This window comes from Octopus bimaculoides, chromosome 1 (genome assembly GCF_001194135.2).
Source record: "Octopus bimaculoides isolate UCB-OBI-ISO-001 chromosome 1, ASM119413v2, whole genome shotgun sequence".
Lineage (NCBI taxonomy): Eukaryota > Metazoa > Mollusca > Cephalopoda > Octopoda > Octopodidae > Octopus > Octopus bimaculoides.
The window spans coordinates 168,376,033-168,388,351 of record NC_068981.1 but is presented as its reverse complement, the minus strand read 5'-3'; the positions used below and the strand labels follow the sequence as shown (position 1 = coordinate 168,388,351).

At 35.8% G+C, this 12,319-nt stretch overlaps 1 protein-coding gene across 2 annotated transcripts in view; it reads left to right on the top strand.

Moving 5' to 3' along the window:
• Nucleotides 1-11,697, top strand: part of LOC106883274 (MAPK regulated corepressor interacting protein 2) — a 46,481-nt gene extending 34,784 nt beyond the window's left edge. For both annotated transcript variants that reach the window (XM_014934228.2, XM_052972584.1), the window contains 3 exons: nt 5,533-5,586; nt 6,173-6,223; nt 10,785-11,697. In XM_014934228.2, coding sequence (XP_014789714.1) covers nt 5,533-5,586; nt 6,173-6,223; nt 10,785-10,855 — 176 coding nt within the window. In that variant the 3' untranslated portion in view covers nt 10,856-11,697. The remainder of the gene's footprint in view (nt 1-5,532; nt 5,587-6,172; nt 6,224-10,784) is intronic.
• Nucleotides 11,698-12,319: the final 622 nt, after the last annotated feature.

Below are 12,319 nucleotides of genomic sequence, written 5' to 3'. Positions count from 1 at the left end.
ATATATATATATATATATATATATATACACATATGCACACACATACATATTTGTGATGTAAGTGCAGGCATGCCTGTGTGTTTAAGAAGTTCACTTCCCAACCATTTGGCTTCTAGTTCAGTCCCGCTGCATTGCACTTTGGGCAACTGTCTTCTAACATAATCCCAGATCACCTAAAGCTTTGTAAGTAGATTTGGTTGATGGAAACTGGAAAAAAAAAAAGGAACATCATATATTCATGGAATAAGAGATCCTTTAATTGAAAAGCCGGTAAGAATTAGCGACAGGAAGAAAATCTGGCTTTGAAATGCTGCCTCAGTGACATTCATCTAACCTATGCAAGCATGGAAAAGCAGGCATATAAATGAAGGGAAAATAGGAAAGCTTCTGATGATGTGCATAGTTTCACAAAACCTATATATTTCTGGTGCAAAGACCCATTCTCAGAAGTAAAACAGTCTGGGAAATGTCCAGTTATGATGATTTGAATTTATATATTGTTTCATTTGTATTGTTTTTGCAATTTTTTCTTTTATGTTTGCATGTTGTTGGGACAAGGGTTACTGTTGTTTAGATCCCAATATAACATTGATCCAATAGATCTATGATCTAAGATGTTCCAGCCATGATCATCCAGTCTTTTTATATGTTAGGAACCACGTTGCTGAATGTAACTCCTTTACAGCAAGAACCTCTCTGAACCACTTCTTCTCATACTTTAATCCTAGTCTGCTAACATAAGGCTCCCCCATCCTCTGGTTTTGTTTTCTTGCAAGATGCATGGTGACCTCAATAATGCCATCAACACGAGAAAAGCACCTAGTACATACTGTAAAGTGATTGGCATTAGGATTGGCATTAGGAAGGGCATCCAGCCACAGAAAACATATCAGAACAGAAACTGAAGCATGGTCCAGTCCTTGGATCCTGTCAAACCATTTAACCTATGTCAGCATAAAACATGAGCTTTAACTCTTTAGCATTGAAATTATGGTGTCAAATGTAATGCTTATTTATTCACACTGCTTTAAATTAATCATCAACTATCTTATAGCTTTGTGATTTTAATGGTTTGATTGTCTATTTTTAAGATGACATTGTAGGATAGGTATGAAAGGCTGCATCTGGCCAATTTGAACTTAAAACAAGATTGAATATTTGGGCTGGATATAGCTAGTTTGAATGCTAAAGGAGTAAATGATGATGATGATCTAAGTTGGTATGGTGTAATTTGTGAGAGATTCAGTTGCTATTTCTAGGAGGTTAAGTGACTATGAAGGCCCTTATTGGCTCAGATATGATAGTTTTGGCTGGTTTGTTCTTTCTTATTGTTAATCACTCAACTGTGTTGTAAAGGTGAAAACTGTGTTCACTTGTGTTCATTGCCTTATCTACAAAGTACAAGATCAGTAAACATACAAAGCATTAGTAATTTTTAAACAACCATCTTTTTTTTTCTCAAGGATCTGGGGCTGGGAAAAGAAACATCACTAAAGATGTGGGCAAGGGAAACAAAATAATAATGAGAAAAATATGAAATTATGTAATAGTTAATATATGTTTACTTTAATGTAAAAGGTTATCAGCAAACAATAGAACAAGAAAATCAATGAAAGTATGGTTTAAAATAGCTGTGTAATTTGCTTATTTAATTGTCTGTTGTTGTTAAGTTTTTGGCACCAATCACCAAATATAAACAAGCACAAATCTGAATGATTCTTCTTCACTTTTATCATCATCATTTTAACCCCTTTGATGCAAACTGAGACCATCCAGGATTTTGTAATACAAACTTTTTGCTTAAAGTGATATAAATTAAAATCTTCCATCAGATTTTCATTTTAATTTATCTCTCACTTTCATCTCTCTCTCTCTCTCTCTCTCCCTCTCTCTCTCTCTCTCTCTCTCTCTCTCTCTCTAATTTTCTGGTTTATTTACAACCTTATTCTACTGCTACTCTCTACCACTTATCACTCCCACCTTCTTGAGCTATTTCTTTTACCTTCTCCCCAATATTGATATCTATCATCAGCCACAACTCCACCCTTGTACATCATTCACTACATCAACCTCTACTCCCATCTCTAACCACCTGTTACTTTCCCCTCACACTGTTATAAACTTATCCAACTACACCTCTCCACCCTCAGTCTGCATTTTCTTTTACATCCACCTTCTTGTACCTTGACAGTATACTCCAACACCTTGTCACAAACATTTTCATTTTCTTTCCCAATCACTCCTATATGATGCAAGGTAGCCATGTATCTCTTCTATTGCAAGACATTTGTTCCTATCCCTCTATCATAAAGCCTCTTAGGAGAAGATGGCTTTATACCTGGCATAAAGCCACTTTCCTCTAGGAAGCTTCTTCTTTGTCTTACAAGTTACTTGATGACCTTCACAGGCTATAAAGTGGTTGGCATTTGGAAGGGCAAAGGGTTCCAGCTGCAGAAAGCATATAGAAGCAGTCATTGAAGTTCAATGTAGTTCTCCAGCTCATTGTGAAACTATCCAGCTCAAGCCAGCCTGAAAGACAGACATTAAATGCTGATCATCATCATCGTCATGATACTAGCCTAAAAATAGCAGTTATTTTACTACATTCTTTATTATTTTCAAAATTAACCAAAACAAAGGCAGTGTATTTCAGCAGAAATATTGTAACAAAAGGAATAATGTCCATTTGCCCATGCTCACATAAAATGGACAGAATTGCATTTAGCATATCATCACTCAATTTTGTTTCACTTCACCTGCAAATTTCCAAGGTTCTTAGATCCAATCTCACTACCTTCTCTGCCGTCTTTGATTACTCTCTACTACAAGTTCCATCCATTGGCTGGCTATGGCACTTTTTTTGGTGGAGTCATTAAAGCATTGAATAGAATACCTTGTGATATTTGTTCTGATTCACTTTGAGTTCAGATCCCACCTAGATCAACTTTGCTGGTAGTTTCCTCAACAGCCAATTTTTCTATTTACTAAAGAATTAGTAAATAGACTATTGAACTCATGAGTGTAATAGACTTTCCCTCAAGGAGAGGGAAAAGGGCAAGGAATTGAATCAAAGTTCGGTAGTTTTATTTAGGAAAAATAATACTTTGTATCAGACTTGGAGAGTTGGAATGGTAGTATTCTAAGAATGTGGTCATTGTTCGTTTTTTATGTTTTGAGTTCAAATACTACCTGTTTGAGGATACGTTCTTCATGCCAGTCATGGATGGGCACCGCTTTCTTTCTTCACTACCAGATAAAAATAATAACAATAATAATAATAATAATAATAATACCAGAATGGGCAGCTGTACACTGCAACTGGTATCTTTAATATCTTACTGTTCTGAAGCACATTTGGTGCATCACATTTCTAAGAAATACAATTTTTATTACAAATTAACAACAAAGAATAATAAACTGTTATATGTGTGGTGAACAAGATTTGTACTGACAACTTGCACATCTATTCTTAATATGTTCTTGCATACTTGCGTTTAAATCTGTTGGAATGTGTAAAGAATAAGTATGCAACAAAGAAGATTATTATGGATTAACTAGGAAAGTTTTTAATGTAAGTTACATTAGGCTATGGGATAGTACCTTATTTGAAGAAAAGAATTGGTAGGTACTATATCGTGTAATTGGTAAGAAAATTAGTTACCCAGTAGTAAGTAAATAGGTGGTTCAAATACTACCAGTGAGCATGTTGCTCTATTTGGTCTTAAATTAATATTCATAGTGTCAAATATTGTGGTTGTTTGTTTTTTTAAAAACAACTTTGCTTTTCAGTTTTTATTTATATTTACATCACATTTTATTTCTCTCACACCCACATGCAAAGGAAAACATAGTGTCCCCCTGAGTGAATAGCAAGTGTCAAGGGTCATTATAGACAGGGTCACTGGGTGTTTAGAAGGGGTCGTGATTTTTTTTAGTATTAAAATATTTAAACAAGACACTGCTTATTATTTGAATCATGATTTTGAAAGTAATATATCAATTGGCTATTGTGTTATCAATGAACAGAAACAAGACTGATTACTTACCAAAGTCCAATAGAATTTCATTATAAGTTCTTGCCTCTTTAGTAATTTCCCTATAAAATTTACATATGAAAAGCTCTGGTGTATGCAAATACTGAAAATAAAAGCACTTGCTGGATGGAATAATGTAGGAAAATATGGAAAACAAAAATGTTGTGCATGCAAAATTTTCACTTCTCGATTAAAATCATTACCATGGTTTTGCAAAAAAGTGGGACTATACACATCATCGTTTAATGTCTGCCTTTCATGCTGGCATATATCGTTATCGTCGTCATCATTTAACGTCCGCTTTTCATGCTAGCATGGGTTGGACGATTTGACTGGGGACTGGCGAACCAGATGGCTACACCAGACTCCAATCTGATCTGGCTGAGTTTCTACAACTGGATGCCCTTCCTAATGCCAATTATATATATATATATAATTTTTTCAAAACATAAGGGGGGCTGTTTGTAAAGTGCTATTTATTCCATGAACATAGGTCACTGAATTACAAAAGGTATCTTAGATGTGAATAGTTAATAAAAGTTGATTTCAGTTGATGTTCAACTCAGCTTTATCACCACTCATTCATTCATATGATATGTGGTAGAAAGTGTAATTAACTTACATGAAGTGATTCTGCTTGTAATGGAAATGACATAGACAGAGTATCACAATAATCTGAGCATTGCAAATTTATCCCTGACTTAGAAGTTAAATTTGATTCAAATTCGAAACAGATAATAAGATGGTGCCAATAAGAAGTGCTTTTACTACATTTTATATGTATCTGTAAACTGAAGATGATCAGAAAATATAACCAATAGAAATGGTAGTATAGGCAGCTACAAGAAGGCCTCCACATGAAATATTACCCAAATCTGTCTCAAACTGTACCATATAGTTAATAAAAAAGGACACTTCATAATGTAGTTTACAGTATGCTGTGTGAAGGAAAAAAATGAAATCAATAGTCATGCTTGAAACATGTTTGATTATACAAGTATGTTAGATCAGGGATTATCATTTCATCAGTAAAACTTATGCTCCCTTTGGAGAATAGGTTATCAATGACTTTTCTTCTCTGTTCTCAACTCTGGGCTGTCTTTTCCTCTCTCTCTTGGGTCTTGGTTTCAAATCATCATTGATGGTTCTGTAACTTTGCTTTCTTCAAGGTAGTGGCTTTGGCCATGGTCCACATTGCTCTGGCTGCCATTCTTTGTCCTGTCCTGCATGGAAAGCCTTTACCAAGAATTTGCTCTCCCCTGGCATAGCTCTCAGGATCTTTGAGGCATGCAAGTCACCACATCATAATAAGGACTGGATCTTGTTGGTTGATTAGAGATTAGCTGGGAGCTAATCAGCAGTAATGACAGGTGTAAATTAAATATAAGATTAATGATACTCTAATGAATTCATACTAACACATCTCTGATATTTAGATATCTAACTTGGATTTATTTTCATTTTCCTTAACCTCTTTTTTTTTTTTTTACCATTTCAGCTTGGAGCAGGTTTTCTCATGACATGGATAACAGACATCAAAGAATTATAAAATGTAAGTTGTTTTTTATTTCTCTCCTGATATTCTTTCTCCTCATCAGTCCATAGCATCAATAATACATCTGTTCTGTTCCCACCTCTTTTTTTTTTTAGAGTTGTTGGGGTGTCATCTACTATATGTGCACAAACTTGGCAGTATGATTATGAGAACCATTGTGCAACCTCATGGTTTTTGGGTTTGGCCACATTGCATGACATTTTGTGCTAGCGTCTTCTACAATGAACTAGGCCAGCCAATGCTTTGTGAGTGGAGACTGTGCAAAACCCATTATGTGTGTGTTTGTGAATTCTGTTTGTCTTTTGCAAATGTTCCATAGTTAGTAAAATTGTGATGACCAGTGGAATTATAAATACCTTATTTGAAATACAATTTGGGGTTGGTGACAGGAAGAGCATCTAGCCAAAATAAATATGCTTCAATAAGTTTCATCTACCCTATGAAAATTGAACACAAAAGTAAATGCAAGAGTGATGATGATTGCTATGCTGCTTCCTCATTGTTAAATTGTTAAATTGTAGATTATTCTGCAATGTTGTTATTAGGTACAACTTTACTCACGATTATTTTCTTTCATTTCCAGCTTCTAATCCTACGTGGTACAAAGAAAAATGTCCAAACCCACAAATGGAGAGTAAGTCATCTTGATCAATTTCTATTTTGCTATAATATTCCTCCTTTTTTTCTGTACATCTATTGTTGCCATCTAGCCCTTGATTAGCCCAGATAGAACAGTCCAAGTGTTAAAGATATTCCATGATGACTATCCAATCTCATTTTCAAACGGTCGTTGCCAGCACCGCCGGACTGGCTCCTGTGCAGGTGGCACATAAAATACACCATTTTGAGCGTGGCCGTTGCCAGTACCGCCTGACTGGCCTTCGTGCCGGTGGCACGTAAAAGCACCCACTACACTCTCTGAGTGGTTGGCGTTAGGAAGGGCATCCAGCTGTAGAAACTCTGCCAAATCAGATTGGAGCCTGGCGTAGCCATCTGGTTCACCAGTCCTCAGTCAAATCGTCCAACCCATGCTAGCACGGAAAGCGGATGTTAAACGATGATGATGATGATGTATGTGTAGAATTTTCCTTTTCCTTTGTTATAATTCTGTCTTGCAAGTTACTTGGCCACTTCGCTAGTGCTGGTGGCATGAAGACACAGTACACACTGTAAAGTGGTTGGTCTTAGAAAGGGCATCAAGCTATAGAAAACATTCCAAAACTGATGCTGGAGCCTGGCACAGCCCTGTGGCTCGCTGGATCTTGTCAAACTGTCCCATCCAAGCTGAATACTTTGTCTGAATGCTTGCAACAGAATGGATTCTACTAGGCAACAGATTAAGTCATAACACTTTGCTATTTCTAACATATCAAGCAAACATATAGAGTTTTTCATATTGAGTTATCTCTGTAATAATTATTTTGCATGGTTTACTTTAAACCTTTAACATTCAGATTACTCAGTCAAACATAATGTTTATTTATTCAAATTGGTTTGGATTAATCATGCATTATTTCATAGCTTCAAAATTTCAATGATGTGATTGTTTTATTTTTAGAATGACATTGTAGGGTAGTTGTCATAGGCTGGATTTGGCCATTCAGAACATAAAAACATGCAGAATATGTGGGCCTAATATGGCTGGTTTAAATCCTAAACGGAGTCCAGTTTGATGCAAGTATTCTCTGCTCTGAGTGCCGATAATTTGATAGCCTAATATGTTGTTTCCTACTCCAGCAAGCCATGGGTTTAGGTTTTGCATACTCAGATAAAAGTTGATTTGTGTTAAGTTTCTTTCTTTGGCCAATCCATAAAAAAAAATGTTTTCAATGGATAAAATATTGAGTAGACAGTGTTGGTTTAAAAAGAAATCAGATAAATAAGGTATATGTTGAAGAGACAAGAGGGAGTACAACTGCTATTACAGCAGTAACTTTTTTGTCTTATAATAATGGAAGAAAGAGTTGTAGAAGGCTTTGATAAATATATATATGTGTGTGTGTGTATATATATATATATATATATATATTGTTTTTTTTCTTTTCTTTTCCATCTCTTGAAGGTGTTGATTGATTTATTACCATGTATATATTTAGCATCAAAATAACATTTCCTATTCTCTCAGTGGGCACTGAGATGAGAGCATCATATGCATCATATACTTTTTGTGTGAAAAATCCTAAATGTTTAATTTCTACTCTTAATTCACCTGAAGAAAACAATTTTTTTTTTTACATGAAGTAATTGATTTGTTTATCAATTAAAAACATGTCACAAACAACTGTAGTCAATCTCAGCCCATCTGTGAACTTTTGCAAGAAGAGGGTTGATAATCATTTTGAAGATTGGACCTGACAAAGGCCAGCAGGCTGAAAATTTGAAGTCACTGTCACCTCACTTCTTGTAAAAGTTTGATAAACATATACTCTAATAAAAAGTTTTGAATAATCAGTTTGATGTTACATTGTTTTTATGTAATGCTTGACATAAAAACAAACATTAATATAAATATGTTTATATTCTTTGTTTATATGTGTGTGTGGCACAAAAGCACTCATTACACTGCTGGAGTAGTTAGCATTAGGAATGGCATCCAGCTGTAGAAACCATGCCAAATCAGATGCAGCTCTCTGGCTTATCAGCTCCAGTCAAACCATCTAACCCATACCAGCATGGAGAATGGACATTAAATGATGATGGTAGTGATATATATATAGCTGTCTGTGCATCATACTTAATGTATATACATTATTGATAGGCAAGTTACTGTGGTATCCATCTGAAGGTAACATCTTTTATGGACAATCTGTGATTAAAAACACTATATATCAGTGGGGAAAAAAAGAGAAAAACCATCCCAGCTGTAGGTAGCAACAACACTAGATGCATTTCAGTGTTATTGAGCCTCCTTATCAGTGATCTGTACTCCCAGCCAGCCACATACCTAAATGAGATTTGTCATCTTTAATATAGGAAGCAGTGAATAGAACTGTCACTGACATTGCAGACAGCTGCCCAGTTGAATGAAAATCCATTGTATGCAACTGAAGCAGTATTAATTGTTTAGCATTTAAACTGGCCATGTCCAGCTCAAATATTCGTCCTGTTTTATGTTCAAACAGACAAGATCCTGCCTCTCACACCTACCCTATAATGTTATTTTAAAAGTAAATAATCACATCACTAAAACATGAGACAGGATTAATTCAAGACAATGTGAATAAATAAGCATCATATTTGACAGAATAATCCGAATACTAAAGGGTTAAATCCAAACAGCCAGTTATGTATATATATTAGCTTAAAACTGCTTCAGTTGTGTATATCAGATAGCAATGTTACATAATGGCGGAATATGGGCCACGAATGCAGAGGACATTTGGAGGCTGGAAAGAAATGAATCTAGCATGCTTCATTAGACACTCAATGTCAGTGTGCTAGTATGTTGAAAGAAATTAGGCATAAGAAGCATCAGATGTTGTGTGCAAGAGAGAAGACTACACTAGTGTGGGTCATGTGATGCATATGCATGAGTAGAGTTGCATAAAGAAGTGCCAATTGCTAAATGTGGGTAGAACCTGTAGCGGAGGGAGGCTCAGGATGGCATGGGACAAAATAGTGAAGACCACCTTCAGCTTGTTGAAGCTTATAGAGGAGATGACGAAGGACAGAGATGATTGGCAATTTGCTGTGCTTGAAAAGACTTATTAATTTCAGCAAAGGAATGGGATCTTAAAAGCATATTGTTTATGTCTATACTTCCCCACACAAACTGTTCTTGTCAAATCTTCTCAACTCATCTTCACAATACCTGTCCTTCCTTCACCCTTCTAACTATAGCAGCTGCTGTAATTATATGAGAGCACAAGTGCGGATATTTCACCCCAGCACCCACCCTTTGTATTACCAATTGTCCCTCTCCTTGGAACCACTTCCCTTGTCATCCATCCCACATTTTCAGCATCATCACTTATTTCCTTTATTTTCTACTTAGCACCTTCTTACAGCTGCGATTGAGGTTTTTCCCATCCTTTGTCACTCACTATATCCACCCCTACATACCTTTGACACTTACCTCTGTCATTGTGTATCCCTCTCTCCTCTTGTTTCACATCATTTCCCTATTTCTTATCTGGCACATGTGCACAGTGTCGCCTTCCTGGCACGTGTAAAGACATTTGAGCGAGATCGTTGCCAGTGCCGCTGGACTGGCTCCTGTGCAGGTGGCACATAAAATACACCATTTTGAGCGTGGCCGTTGCCAGTACCGCCTGACTGGCCTTCGTGCGGGTGACACGTAAAAGCACCCACTATACTCTCGGAGTGGTTGGCGTTAGGAAGGGCATCCAGCTGTAGAAACTCTGCCAAATCAGATTGGAGCCTGGTGCAGCCATCTGGTTCACCAGTCCTCAGTCAAATCGTCCAACCCATGCTAGCATGGAAAGTGGACGTTAAATGATGATGATGATGTTGCTCTCCCTCACTTTATGTACTGCCACTTACTGCCTCCTCTTCCTTGACCCACTTCTATTTTCTTTTACTTTCTCCACCAAATTGAGATTCACCATGGACCACACCTCCACCTGTATTCAGCATTTTACTGCATTCACCTCTATTTCAATTTCTAACCATCTGTCACTTTCCTTTCACAGATTAGCAAATCTACACATCCAACCATACTCAGTTTGCTGTCTCTTGTCTCTAGCTGGGGTTATCGTGTATCTCCTCTACAGTAAGACGCCTGTTCTTATCCCTCTATCATGCTTTAGCCTCCTCCACATCTGGCACAAAGCCACCTCCCTCAATATTACACTCCAGCTCAGTCAAGGATCTCTTGCTAGTTATTTTGATCACCTCGGTAGTACCTGTGCTATAAAAAAAAAAAAAAGCACCTAATACACTCAGTAAATTGGTCGGCAGTGAGAAGGGCATCCAGCTGTGGAAAATGTGCTGAAGCAGACATTGGGATTCAGTACAGTCTTCTGGCTCACTGGACCATCCAACCCATGCTTGCATGGAACACAAATGTTAGATGATGTCGATGAATATATATACACACACAATAGATTGATTTGACTTACTTAGTTTTGTGCTTTTATGTTTATTATAATATATTATTGAAAATGTAAAAAAAAAAAATTTTTTTTTATTTAATATTTCATTTAATTTTTTTTTTTTAATTTCTTTCTTTACAGATTTCAAACCTTTTGATTTGGATAAATGGTGTAACCAACGAACATTAGAGAAACCACGTGGGACCACGTGACTTGTTCTTAACCCATTCCTCTCTGCCCTGGATTCCACTTTCTCCATTTTTCTTTGACTTTTCTATACATATAAATATATTTTTTTTTTTTTTTTATCTACCAATACAGACAGACACCATCAGTGTCGGCTTTGGTGCTGGTGTCCTCTTTTACCTTATGTATGATATGATAATACAGTTCCCATTAACAACCAGTGGGAACATTGTTGGCAAGAGTGAACAACACCAAGTCAAACAGCAGCAAATTCTGTCTTTATTTCTACCATTCTAGAGAAAAGGAAGAAACAGTGTAAAAGAGTGCAAGTCAGATAGAGAGAAATTGAATGGTAATGAAAAAGCAAGAGAGAGAGAGAGAGAGAGAAAGAAAGAGAGATGGGGAAACTGAGAAAGTGAGTGAGTGAGTGAGAGTGAAAAGGGGGAGACAAAATTAAAAAAAAAAAAAAAACATTTTATCCTCTTTGAAAATTGGCACCGCCTGTTACTGATGCATTGATAGTGCGGTAGTGTTTTTAAAGAAAATCAAGCAGTGGCAAATTGTATGATTGGATTGGTCGACATAGCTAGCCTCTTCCTTCTTTATAAACACGCATACACAAATAGACATATATATATACACACATGTACACCTGTTTAGCAACATAACAACTTGTACAACATCAACAGTTATTAATATTAAAATTACAAATTTCACAATTTCTTATCCAGCCTTCTTAATTCTTTTTTTTGTTATTTTCCTCTCTTATTCTTCTTCAATTTGTAAAGATACATTTGAGTATCGTACGTCTGACAGCATTTTATTTCTAATTTCTTGTATTTCTAATAATAAAATTTATTGATTTGAAGATTGGTTTCTTCACTCTTACTCACCCCTCTTTATATCAGCAACTGTTTGTTGCTTAACTACTGTTCCCCTGTGGAGAGTAAAACACACAAGAAACCCCACTTCCCTAATGGTACCCAATACCAAGATCTACTACATGAATAGCACTATTGATAAAGGAAATCAGGTGAAATTTCTACAAGTGTAAGCTAGTAATTTTCTCTCTAACTTTTCTACTCAAAAAATTTTTTAAATGTCACCGTTTCAGTACAAACACTAATGTAGCTGAAGCTTGTTTTAAGATTCAAAAGTTTGGATAAATGTTTTGAAAAATGGAAAAACCAAAAAGTTCTCCCTTCTACTCTCTTCCCATTTCACATCCATCTATTTAAAATTATACTTGATTTTTTTTTTTTATTATTTTACTCACTTATAGCTTTTTTTTTTAAGAAGAATGCTTTCAAGTTTTATTTATATGATCGACTTGAGTTTATCTCTAAATAAGTTTTACTCTGGTATCATTAAGAGAATGTTAAATAAATCTTATTGAAAACTCATTTCTGACTTGATTATATAAGCATTTATTTCATGGTTTCAGTCTCATAAAAGTATCTCAGTAAGTTCTCAGGTTCAATTGATATGCT